This window comes from Eulemur rufifrons, chromosome 7, assembly GCF_041146395.1.
Source record: "Eulemur rufifrons isolate Redbay chromosome 7, OSU_ERuf_1, whole genome shotgun sequence".
Classification (NCBI taxonomy): domain Eukaryota; kingdom Metazoa; phylum Chordata; class Mammalia; order Primates; family Lemuridae; genus Eulemur; species Eulemur rufifrons.
The window spans coordinates 117,839,091-117,851,312 of NC_090989.1; the positions used below are offsets into that span (position 1 = coordinate 117,839,091).

Here is a 12,222-nt window from a genome sequence, read left to right on the forward strand (position 1 = left end):
TATTTTGCTAGAACGGGAAAAGTGCTTAAGGAGGCATAAAATAATTGAATTTTTCTTTGGAAGGAATTTTAGAAACTATTTACTAGAACTCTCCTCTTTATCTGATTGTTACACACACTAACACACTCATATTCTCCCTCTTTCCTGCAACACACACTCACAGACACACACATATTCTGTCTCTCTCTCTCTTTCTCTCTCTCTCTTTGTCTTTCATAAAGTCCTCCGGAGGTTTTCTCAGCTCTTTTAGGAGGATGATAGAGTCCTTATATAGCCTACAGGGACCTGCATGGCCTTTCCAACACTTACTGGATCTTCTCTTCACCTTTTTCTTGCCTCGCATTCTCTTCCAGTCCTGCTGTCCTTCCTCTTCACAGAGGTGCTTCTTGATTCCTGCCATGTTCTCCTGGCACTTCTCCCTCATACAGAGAACATGTGCACATTGTGCATTTGTGCTTTGTAAGCTCAGTTAGAGCAGGGACTGCTTTTTCACCCCCTTATTTCTGAATCACCAGCATCTAACACAATGTTTAGCTATTCTCAAATATTTATTGAACCTGTGAATTCCATCCATTACATTTTCTATAGTTATCTGACCTATATTTGAACCTTCCAAGGCACCTCATTTCATTTTGGAGTTGTTCTTATAATTTTTAGAAAATTAGAGAAAATATTCACAACCAAAACAAGAAAAAGATAATATATAAAGAGCTTACAGGAATCACTAAGGTAAATGTTTAAAACCCTAATGAGTAGGCAAAGGATGTGAATAGTTAAGTGACAAAAGAAATTCTTTGTAAAATGGCCACAAGAGATCTGAGAAAATTTTTACTTCACTAAGGATCAAATAAGTACAAATCAATGCAAAATGTCACCTATAAATTTAGCAAAAATTATTTTAATTGATAATCCATTTTCAAGACCGTATTAGCCACTTTTACGTCTAACTAGTGAGAATATCAATTCTCATCTTTTTTGACTGCTAGCCTTTTCTACATGTTCAGTCACCTCTTTTCAATTAAAACAAGGAGTTTATAATCCAACTGGGGAGGTAAGATTTCAACTCAGGAAATGAGAAGTCAGCGTGTAGACCTGTTGACGTCACGTTGGTGCTCTGGTTTAACATTTTACTCAAATCACTGTGAACTGTAAAACATGCAGCAGTTCTTTATCCACATCAGCCTCCCTATCTATTTTCGCTTATACAAGAAGCAGCATAAGCTAGAGACTATGTTAGGTTAAAAAGATAAATTTAGAGCCACACAGATCCAGTTTTAAGTTTTGGATATTTTGTTTAGTTAACTGTGTGACTTTTGGCAAGTTACTTATATTGCTTATTTGTAAAATTGGGAATTTACCTTATAGAGATGATTTTTTTTTTTTTTTTTTTTTTTTTTTTTTTTTTGAGATGAAGTCTTGCTCTATCACCTGGGCTAGAGTGCCATGGCATCAGCCTAGCTCACAGCACCCTGAAAGTCCTGGGCTCAAGCAATACTCCTGCCTCAGCCTCCCAAGTAGCTGGGATTACAGGTGTGTGCCACCATGCCTGGCTAATGTTTTCTATTTTTAGTAGAGATGAGGGTCTCACTCTTGTTCAGGCTGGTCTCGAACTCCTGATCTCAAGTGATCCTCCCACCTTGGTCTCCCAGAGTGCTAGGATTACAGGCATGAGCCACCACACCGGGCCCCTTATAGAAATTTTGTTATTCAATTTGTTTATTGATTCAAAAATATTTATTGAGCTCCTATTTTGTGCCAGGTACGTTCTCAGGCACTGAGAATACAGCAGTGAACAAAATATCCCTTTCTGATGGAACATACATCCTAATGGTGGAGACAGACAAATTACACGTGTGGGACACGGGATAGTGTTGAGGTCTATACAGGAAAATAAAGCAGGCAAGGGATAGTGAGTACTGTGTCAGGGATAGTGTTGCATCTGTAAATAGGATCATTCAGAAGTTCTCACTGAGATGGTGATATTTCAGCAAAGACTTCAAAGAAGTGAGAGATAAGCCATGTAGATGTCTTGGGGAAGAATGTTCCAGGCAGAGAAAACAACACATACAAAGGAGTGAGAGAATATATGCCTGATACATTTGAGGAACAGCAAGGAGGCCAGTGTAGTAGGAACAAAGTGGGCAATCGTAGTAGGAGAGACGAAGGGGGACCAGATTGAAGAAGGCCTTGTAAGCCATGGCAAGCATATCGTCTTTTACTCTAAAGCCGGAAGCAATTGCAGAACTTTTGATCAGGGAAGTAATATAAGTACATTTTAAATGGGTCATGCTGCTGTTGTATTTATAACACGCTATGATATGGAAGCAGGGTCATCAGTTAGGAAACTGTTGAATAACTGAGGTAAGGGTTGATGGTGACCTAGACTAGGGTGTTAGCAGAGGAATCATGGGGTGGAGAAGTATTTAAACTCTGGAAACATTTTCAAGGTAGATAAATTCAATGTTGAGCATAAGAGAAAGAAAAGAGCCAAAGATAAACATGAGGTTGTGGGCTTGAACAACTGGAAGGACAGAGTTGCCCTTAATCAAGACAATATGTAAATTGTTTAGCTTGGCACATGGCGCTTATTAGGTATTCCATTAAGGGAGGTTTCCTTCCCCCAGATTTAGAGTATAAATGAAGGACTTTTATGTGATGAGCTTCTGTCTACCTACACAAGCAAATAGAGTGTTTTACGAGAATAACTATTAATAGGTAACAAATTATATATTTAGCTGGCACATTGGAATTCTGGTAAATTTCTCCATCTGTTGGCCAAGAGATTTACTCCCTAACAGAAGGTAGAACTTGTATTTTTCTATATGACAATAATATAGGAATGGCAAGTGTATCAATAACAAAACTTTTTTTAAAAATCAAAGGTGAAATCTTACCAGATGAATGTTTCATTTTAAGGAAAATAAGACTTCTTTTTTAATCTTCTGCCCTTGGACATTGTAAAAATATGACTTTTGATGCCCATTTTTTCCTTTCAGGATGCTGCCTTACGGCTGCTTAGCAACAGGAGATCGCTCTGGCCTCATTGAAGTTGTGACCACCTCTGAAACAATTGCTGACATTCAGCTGAACAGTAGCAATGTGGCTGCTGCAGCAGCCTTCAACAAAGACGCTCTTCTGAACTGGCTTAAGGAATACAATTCTGGGTTAGTTTATTTTTTTTTTTAATTATCATTTTTCTATACAAAAAGCCAAACAAATATTATAACCATTGTCCCAGTAGAAATCATCAGTGTCTTAGAGGAATTACCAATGTTGTTTGTTACTGCTTCATTTCAGGTTATAACAACATGATACGTAGGCCCTCCTTACAGATGGTTAGCATTGAATTCTAATTTACCTGAATCAAATTTTAGAGCCCTATATAGTAAAATTGCAATCTAAGAATTTAAGTATTTTAAAGGTAACATGTTGTTTTTGTTTAAGTGCATCAACATCTGTAATTATGTGCATTATAGACTTAAGTATAGAGTAATTTTATGATAGAAGTAAATGAGTTTATAGATTGTGATCTCTCCAAACTAAAAAAAATAATACTTGGAATTGTGTTATTTAGGGCTATGGAATTGGAAAAGCACTAATATATAGAAAATAATAGAATTTCACAGTGAGAGGGAAATGCTCTGCAAGTATTTTTGGCCAAAGACTTCAAAGTCAGACTCAAATTTTATCATTGCTAAGATCCAAGGATTTCTATGTGAGAGTCAGTTTCCAAAATTTTTCTTAAGGCCTTGTCTCCAGTGGGTCTGTATTAATCACTTCTAATGGAAGTCAAAGACTAAATGGTTGGAACTTGAATACTTAATGCTTAAACATGGAATTCTAGTTTTAGGTCAAAATTAATAAAAATGTTTCCAGAATGATCTAGTAAAGCCGTGGTCTCTTCTACCACTATGCACATGAGCTGATGCCTATCCCCATTGAAACCTCACTCCCAGGACACAGGAATTTTAATGGCTGAGGCCCAGTCGTCTAATGTCTTTGGAGCCAGCCTGATTCTTCTCTGACCTGCTCCTGCGATGACCACCCTCACTCCTCTTGGCTGATCTAGCATATTCTCTCATATAGTTTTCGCAGCTCTGTGTTGCAGTTCTCCTCACAATTAAAAAGGAAACAGAGTTGTGATTTGGGTTTTACCCCACACATTTGGAGGCTGAAAATCTTTGTTGCTTCTATTTTTTTCTCTTTTTCAGGGATGACCTGGACCGAGCCATTGAAGAGTTTACCCTGTCCTGTGCTGGCTACTGTGTAGCTTCTTATGTCCTTGGAATTGGTGACAGACATAGTGATAACATCATGGTCAAAAAAACTGGCCAGGTGAGCTGCTCCACAGGGTCTGCCAAGGGCCTCGATGATGCTATTACCTAGGTACAGCATAATCTCCTGTGAAACTTGGGCAGATTCTTCAGTGGTTCTCAGTCATGTCTTTGTCTTTCCTTTAATTTCCCACCAACCCTTATTTCATATACCATCTGCTACATGTATTCATTTGTTTATTTGCTTAAAGTTAGATGGTAAGCATTCATTTAAATGTTGAAAAAACTAGGCTGGGCGCGGTGGCTCACGCCTGTAATCCTAGCACTCTGGGAGGCCGAGGCGGGTGGATCGCTCAAGGTCAGGAGTTCGAGACCAGCCTGAGCAAGAGCGAGACCCTGTCTCTACTAAAAATAGAAAGAAATTATATGGACAACTAAAAATATATATAGAAAAATTAGCTGGGCATAGTGGCGCATGCCTGTAGTCCCAGCTACTCGGGAGGCTGAGGCAGTAGGATCGCTTAAGCTGAGGAATCTGAGGTTGCTGTGAGCTAAGCTGACGCCACGGCACTCACTCTAGCCTGGGCAACAGAGTGAGACTCTGTCTCAAAAAAAAAAAAAAAAAAAAATGTTGAAAAAATTATTATAGTTATTTAGAAGTGGCCTGTTCTTTCAATATAAGAAATTGTATTTGGAGCTGGGCGTGGTGGCGCATGTCTATAATCCTAGCACTTTGGGAGGCTGAGGCAGGAGGATTGCTTGAGGTCAAAAGTTTAAGACCAGCCTGTGCAAGAGCAAGACCTCGTCTCTGGCCAGGCACAGTTGCTTGTGCCTGTAATCCTAGCACTCTGGGAGGCCGAAGCGGGAGGATAGCTTTAGCTCAGGAGTTCAGTGCCAGCCTGATCAAGAGTGAGACCCTGTCTTTACTAAAAAGGAAAAAAAAATACATAAAACAACAAAACCCAGCTGGGCACTGTGGCGCGCACCTATAGTCCCACTTACCCAGGAGGCTAAGGCAGAAAGATCGCTTACAGCCCAGGAGTTGGAACTGGCAGCGAGCTACAGTGACATCACTGCACTCTACCCAGGGCAATCAAGTGAGACTCTGTCTCAACAAAAAAAAAAAAAAAAAGGAAAAACCAAAAAGACCCTGTCTCTACTAAAATGGAAAAATTAGCCAGAGATGGTTGGTGGCGCACGCCTGTAGTCCCAGCTGCTTAGGAGGTTGAGGCAGGAGGACTGCTTGAGCCCAGGAGTCTGAGGTTGCAGTGAGCTATGATGGTGTCACTGCACTCTAGCCTGAATGACAAAATGAGACCCTGTCCCAAAAAATAATAATAAAATAAAGAAATTGTATTTGGGATACATGTGTACCTAACAAAAGGAGCAGATGATGTGCTGGATGTATTAATAACCAATGCTAAGAAAATGTTAAGGTGAACTCCACTTAAGCCATTTTCCCTTTTAGACCATCAAACCCAATCATATTTGGGAGTAGGGAGAAAAGTAGTGTTACTAATAGCATTTTGGGGTAGCTAGGGAAGTTAAGGCCAGTTTATGAAGAAGTATTTAGTTTTCAAGTGAAAATTTTTCATAACTTATGTTATTTGTAAATTTTTTTATGTTAAGCAAAGACAGATGAGATATCTTGTATAATTTTTCAGTTTAGCCACCCTAGGAATTCCCTGCCACTAGAAGTATACCAGAATGAAAATCTTTGGCTACTGTCTGAACTCTGGCTCTAGGTGGGACTTTGGTAACCACCATTCTACTCTCTACTGGATTAGCAGACATTTGAGGGGAGCCTCTACCATGAAAGACAGAGACAGCCCAAACAAGCAAAATGGGGTGGTGACAGAGTGACTGTAGTAAACAGTGGATGTTTTTAAAAATTAAAAAAAAAAAAAAAAAGAAGACATTATATTGATTTCTATAAGCAATAAGATTCCATTTTTTTAAACCAGAAAATAGAAAAAGGTCTTAGAAATTAGGAAGAAACAAAACGTTAAAATAGAAATAGTGTAAAACATCTTGTGGCAGGCAGAGTTGTAAGTGCTTTATATACGTTAATGTCGTTGATCCTTATGACAACTTTACAGCGTAAGTGATAGTATTATCCCCATTTTATGGATGAGGAAATTCAGGCAACAAAGAATGAACATACCAGAATTTAAACCCTGGCAATTGGGCTCATATTCTTTCTTTAAAAAACACCATGCCTTAATATCTCCAAAAAAATATGCTAAATAGAAAAAAATCCAGAAATGATAGAGACTCATCCCAGGGAACTATGCCATCAACCTAATAGGAATTTCAGAAAGAAGTAGAAGAGGAAGACAGGGAACTTACTAAGCAAATAATATAAAAACATTTCCCAGAGCCAGTGTTCATGAGTATCCAGTCAGAGTGCACAAAAGTTCCCTTATAATGGATGAAGAACACCTGTACTAAGGTTCTTCACCATGAAATTTCAGTGCATCAGGCATTAAGAGAAGGTCTTAAAGCCTTCCCAGAGACACAGCAGGCCCCATACCAGTGTTTAGGAATCCGAATGACTTGGCTTCTCAATAGCTACATTGGAAACCGTGAGACAGCGAAAGTTAGCCTTCATAGTTTTGAGGGAAAATGACTTCTAACCTAGAATTCTATAACCAAACTATCAATCAAGTATGAAGGGTAGAATAAAGAAGTTGTCAAATGTGCTAGGTCTCAAAAGCTGTACCTCCTCTTCATCTTTTCTCAGAAGGCTGCAGAATAAGGGTATCTACCAGAACAAGAGTAAACTAGTAGTTCTCAACTGGGATGATGTTTTTTGCCTCTAAGGTCCTATTTGTCAATGTGTGAGGACATTTTTAGTTGTCATAACTGGGGGGTAGGGTTATCTAGTGGGTAGAGGCCAGGATGCTGCTAAACACCCTACAATATATGGGACAGAACTTCATAATAAAAAATTATACAGCCTAAAATGTCAGTGGTGCCAGTGATGAGAACCCTGGTCTCGACACAAGAGAATGTTGTGTGGGACTCAGGACACAGGGGCTGCGTATGGAAGAGGAGTATTGGAAAGCCCAGAATGATGGTTCTGTGGCAAGACTAGAGAACAACCAGCCAAGACAGAAACCAATAAATAATCTGACTGTCTGGAAAACAGTTTTGAAAATGATTTGTAGATTTTTAAGGAAGAGTTAATGATAGAATGCCAAGCCAAATAAATAAATAAATAAATAAATAAAAGCAGTTTTCTCAAGGGAAAAGAGATGAATAAAAAAGGAAATGTAGTCACAGCATACCACTAACACATTGCTTAGCTTTGAAATGTATTTACGTAATCTGAACAGTATAAACACTGAATTTTGATTGACCTAGAAATTATAATGTGCCACATTAGATAGCATTATTTTAACACAAGAGTACTAAATCTTTAACCTTCTATAATATGAATAGTAATCTAAAATTAGGAAGTAAAATGAAGTATAAACATAATATAAACATATTTAGAAAAATGGAAGCAGATACCAGGAAAAACACATTAAAGAGTAAGGAGAAGTTACCTTTAAGCAGTAGCACTGAAGGTAAGGGAGCTAGTAGGGCAAGGATGTACTCTTTTTTTGGTTAAGTTTTATAAAACTATTTGACTTTTTAAAAATCAGACATGTTTATTATTTGGATGTATCTTTCTTTTTGAAGATTCTCCTTTCCCACTGGGTATATGCAGTTTAATATCAGGGTTATTATTGAGTATAAAAAACCTAAGAATGTTAGAAATACTCTTTTCCCAAGTGGCTCACTGGGCTCCAAACAGGAAAATGGCTCAGATGAGGGTGAGCGTAGTGCATGAGGATCTAGGACTGTGGAGATCTTCGATTTGGACCCCACGAGAAACACGAGGAAAATTAAATCCCATTTGTTTTCCAGCTCTTCCACATTGACTTTGGACATATTCTTGGAAATTTCAAATCTAAATTTGGCATTAAAAGGGAGCGAGTGCCTTTTATTCTTACTTATGATTTCATTCATGTCATTCAGCAAGGAAAAACAGGAAACACAGAAAAGTTTGGCCGGTAAGTATTGCCCTCATGTCAAGGCTAAATATGTCTGACACTTTCTCATCGTACCAGCTTGACCAGCGTTTCCTAGCTGAGGTGTATTTGGATCTGGGAGATATTCAGTCTGATAGCAGGAAACTTTTGAGGGGAATTTGGCTGTCAGATCCTTGTGCTCATTCAGAAATGCTCAGGAAGGATAAACAGAATGCTAGAAATTTGAAATGTTACAGTGTTTTATTCCAATAACATACTACCTTTTACCTGTTTTAGAAAATTCTGGAAAATATTCACACTTTTGATAGTAATGTGCTGAGAGCACAGGCATTTTGCTGTCATTCTTTATGAAGTACAGTGAGGGAGCTGGGGGTCAGGGCAGACTATTACTCACTACTTACATGTTCCCAAGCACATTATTTGTCTTCCTGCCTTTGTTTCATCTTAAAATGGAGACAAAAAATGTAACCAACACATACTATTAATATATGGTTAACAGATAATTGCTATTATCCTTTCTAGTTCTGCCCGGGTTTCTGCAGAATATACTGCCCTGGGTTCAGTTTTCTCTTTGGCAAAATAAGAGGGTTAAGATTGGATGGTCCTCTGGGAGAGGAGAGAGAGGGAGGCAAGATAACCAGGAGGAGCAATGCAAACACATTGACTCTGATTTGGGGGGACATTAATTAGTCTCTGGAGTCAGACCACAAATATAGAACCCAGAAGTACATTCAGAAATCCTCATGGATTGTAATTATCACTGGTTTAATAATCAGTTCTTATGTCTCATTCAGTTAAAAAGCCCAGATTAAGTATGCATTTTGTCATAGAATTTGTATTTAGTTTTGTTTTTGAAAAAGATGTATGTCATTTTAGAGAGCCTGATTATTTTATATAAATTTTAGTCCTGGGACAATTTTCCCAAAAGTAAAAATCAGAAATGAACCTTTAGTTTGGTAGAAATTTTCTAGTGCTGTTAGAAAGTCTAGATACGTCTTCTTATTTTCCTTTATGAAATGTGCTCGCTCCTGTCTAACACTGTGCTCATGTGGTTTGCTTCCAAAGGTTCCGCCAGTGTTGTGAGGATGCATATCTGATTTTACGACGGCACGGGAATCTCTTCATCACTCTCTTTGCACTGATGTTGACTGCAGGGCTTCCTGAGCTCACATCAGTCAAGGATATACAGTATCTTAAGGTACAAACCCCTTTTCCTTATTGGACTTTGTGGGCATGGAGCTCAGTTATAGCTGCACATTTCATTCAAATGTCTGCAGGGAGTGGAACAAAATCATTTCCTCTGAGATGGTTCTTAGCCAGAAGGAAAAGAATCTGGAAAGTTCGTGTGAAGGAGCAATTTTGAAAGAGGAGCTTGTAACTCAGATGATTTTCTCATCAGTAGAAGGAGCATAAAGAAGACTGGTATGGGGCAGTGGACTTCTTACCGACACACTGGAAGACCATGGATTAGCACTTCTTTGGCACCTTGATTTTCAGCAACCTGCCTTTTATTTGCCAGGGTGTTAGCGAGACTAAGTCATCCTACTGGATTTGGGTGGTGGTTGCAAGCAGCTGAATGAGGGTCTTGCAGTAATTATAAATTCTTTTCATCTTCAAAAACCCTTTGGCAAAGGTCATACTGCCTTGATGTTCTTCTCCCTGCTGCAAATGTTTTTTTTTTTTTTGAGACAAGAGTCTCACTCTGTTGCCCTGCCTGGCTAGAGTGCCATGGCGTCAGCCTAGCTCACAGCAACCTCAAACTCCTGGGCTCAAGCAATCTAACTGCCTCAGCCTCCCAAGTAGCTGGGACTACAGGCATGTGCCACCATGCCCAGAAAATTTTTCTATATATATTTTTAGCTGTCCATATAATTTCTTTCTATTTTTAGTAGAGACGGGGTCTTGCTGTTGCTCAGGCTGGTCTCGAACTCCTGAGCTCAAACAATCTGCCCTCCTCGGCCTCCCAGAGTGCTAGGATTACAGGCGTGAGCCACCGCGCCCGGCCTATAAATGATATTTAAATAAGAACATGAGCATACTGCCTGATGGAAGCTGGGGAGGCACGGCCAGGCCAGCCTGTTGCAGACTTTGATGTTTACACATCTCTTCTGAAGATATATAAAATCACATTTTTTTCCTCTTCTGTTTTAGGACTCTCTTGCCTTAGGGAAGAGTGAAGAAGAAGCACTCAAACAATTTAAGCAAAAATTTGATGAGGCTCTCAGGGAAAGCTGGACTACTAAAGTGAACTGGATGGCCCACACAGTTCGGAAAGACTACAGATCTTAACTTTGCTCCTAATGTGTTTGTTGGTTTCATTTCATTTTCATCTTATACTTGCACTAAATTGAACATGACCCTGCCAGAGATGTTATAAAGGGAATGAAATCCTGGAACTCAGAGTTAAATTAAGAACAAGGCATCCCACAGAATCTAATCTGAAAAATCCCTGATGACTACCCTCTGCTTTTTGAATGCTTCCAAGACTCATGATGAAAACTGTCAACATTACGGATAATCATTTCCTGCTGACTTTGCACGCCATGGAATGCTACTAGGGATTGTTTTTTGGTTTGTTTGTTTCTTAGTGTTTGGTACTTTCCAGAAAGGTGTAAATACTTCTTTTCAGTATTGTGACCAAGTGTTATCACTCAGCCGATAACTTATCCATACCCGGGGGCTGGGGTTGTTCTTTCTTTCCAAATGAGACCTAAAAGAAAGGTGTCTTTCTTCCCTTTTAAATTGTGTAAACTAGAAATTATAATATAATTTGAACTTATGATTATTTTTCAAAAGAAATCTTATAAACCTGCAGAAACTCATTAATTCTTTTGTTAATATTTATCTCCATGATAGCATCATTCCAACCACACTTGCTGAAAATCTTGTGAGGCAAATATAATATATATAAATATGCTGCATATATATTTATAAAATTTCTAGTGGGAGTTCTATATAAAAGATATTTCTTTGGTATTGTTCAGCCTGTGTTTTAAAGTTTTACAAAAAGCAGAGCTTTTTCTTGAGTTACTTTTCAGTTAACTGTGTGATCCAGTTCTTCCAGCTGCTTCTATAATGAGGCACATATTAATGCAGTTTTTATATGGTATCTATGAAAGAATTCACTTCATAGAGAATAATACTTGAGCAGATGTATCCAAGAAAGCAAGCAAATGAAAAGGAATCTATTTATGGAATAAACTCCAGACCTAAAATTCAGTATTTTAATAAAATGCCAGCTGTCCTTACTGTATTTATTAAAACTTGTAAATGTGATTTCTCAAGGCTATTAGTTCAAATTGAAATGATTTCATGCCACATGGAAATCTTTAATTTATTTGTTGAGGTACCATATATTTAGGGTGCTAGGTGGCAAATAATGTTAATATGTGCAATAGGAACTACTGGTTTGAATGTGTAAATGATGCTCTTTCTGAGTACTGGCAACATCCAGCAAAACTACTGCTTAATCTCCAAAGAATTTTGGGAGCTCTCAATCCTTGATGATATGGGAAAGAGAACTGTGTATTTGCCCTGTGACTGGGCTTTCTATAGGAATTTTATTAAAGATTGTTTAATTCTGTTGTCCTTCTTAAAATGTTCTCAGTCAAATAAATGGGTGAGCTGGTTTCGGCTGTTCTTAGAATGTGTGGGCCTCGTCTTCATGGGTAGCACAGGCCTTTGGAACTTGGCATTGGGACTTTAAGAAATGGCCAAGTCAGTAGACAGACCAACTAACTGCAGGAGTAGCCTGAGACTTATAACTTCTTTCCTGATTTCTCTCCTTGCGTCCCAGCCCCATCGTGTACAGTGTGGGGAGCCTCTTGGGCTTACATGAGATCCTGAAGTGTGGGGGTCTCTCATCAGGTTTTCTATGCCTTTGGGAGTACCCTGAAGTGTGGGAGAAT

At 38.7% G+C, this 12,222-nt stretch overlaps 1 protein-coding gene across 1 annotated transcript in view; it reads left to right on the top strand.

The window, feature by feature from the left end:
- Positions 1–10,993, top strand: part of PIK3CB (phosphatidylinositol-4,5-bisphosphate 3-kinase catalytic subunit beta) — a 162,594-nt gene extending 151,601 nt beyond the window's left edge. Inside the window, exons 22-26 of the mRNA XM_069473169.1 lie at positions 2,997–3,164; positions 4,212–4,335; positions 8,190–8,335; positions 9,380–9,512; positions 10,466–10,993. Coding sequence (XP_069329270.1) covers positions 2,997–3,164; positions 4,212–4,335; positions 8,190–8,335; positions 9,380–9,512; positions 10,466–10,603 — 709 coding nt within the window. The 3' untranslated portion in view covers positions 10,604–10,993. The remainder of the gene's footprint in view (positions 1–2,996; positions 3,165–4,211; positions 4,336–8,189; positions 8,336–9,379; positions 9,513–10,465) is intronic.
- The last annotated feature ends 1,229 nt before the right edge of the window (positions 10,994–12,222 follow it).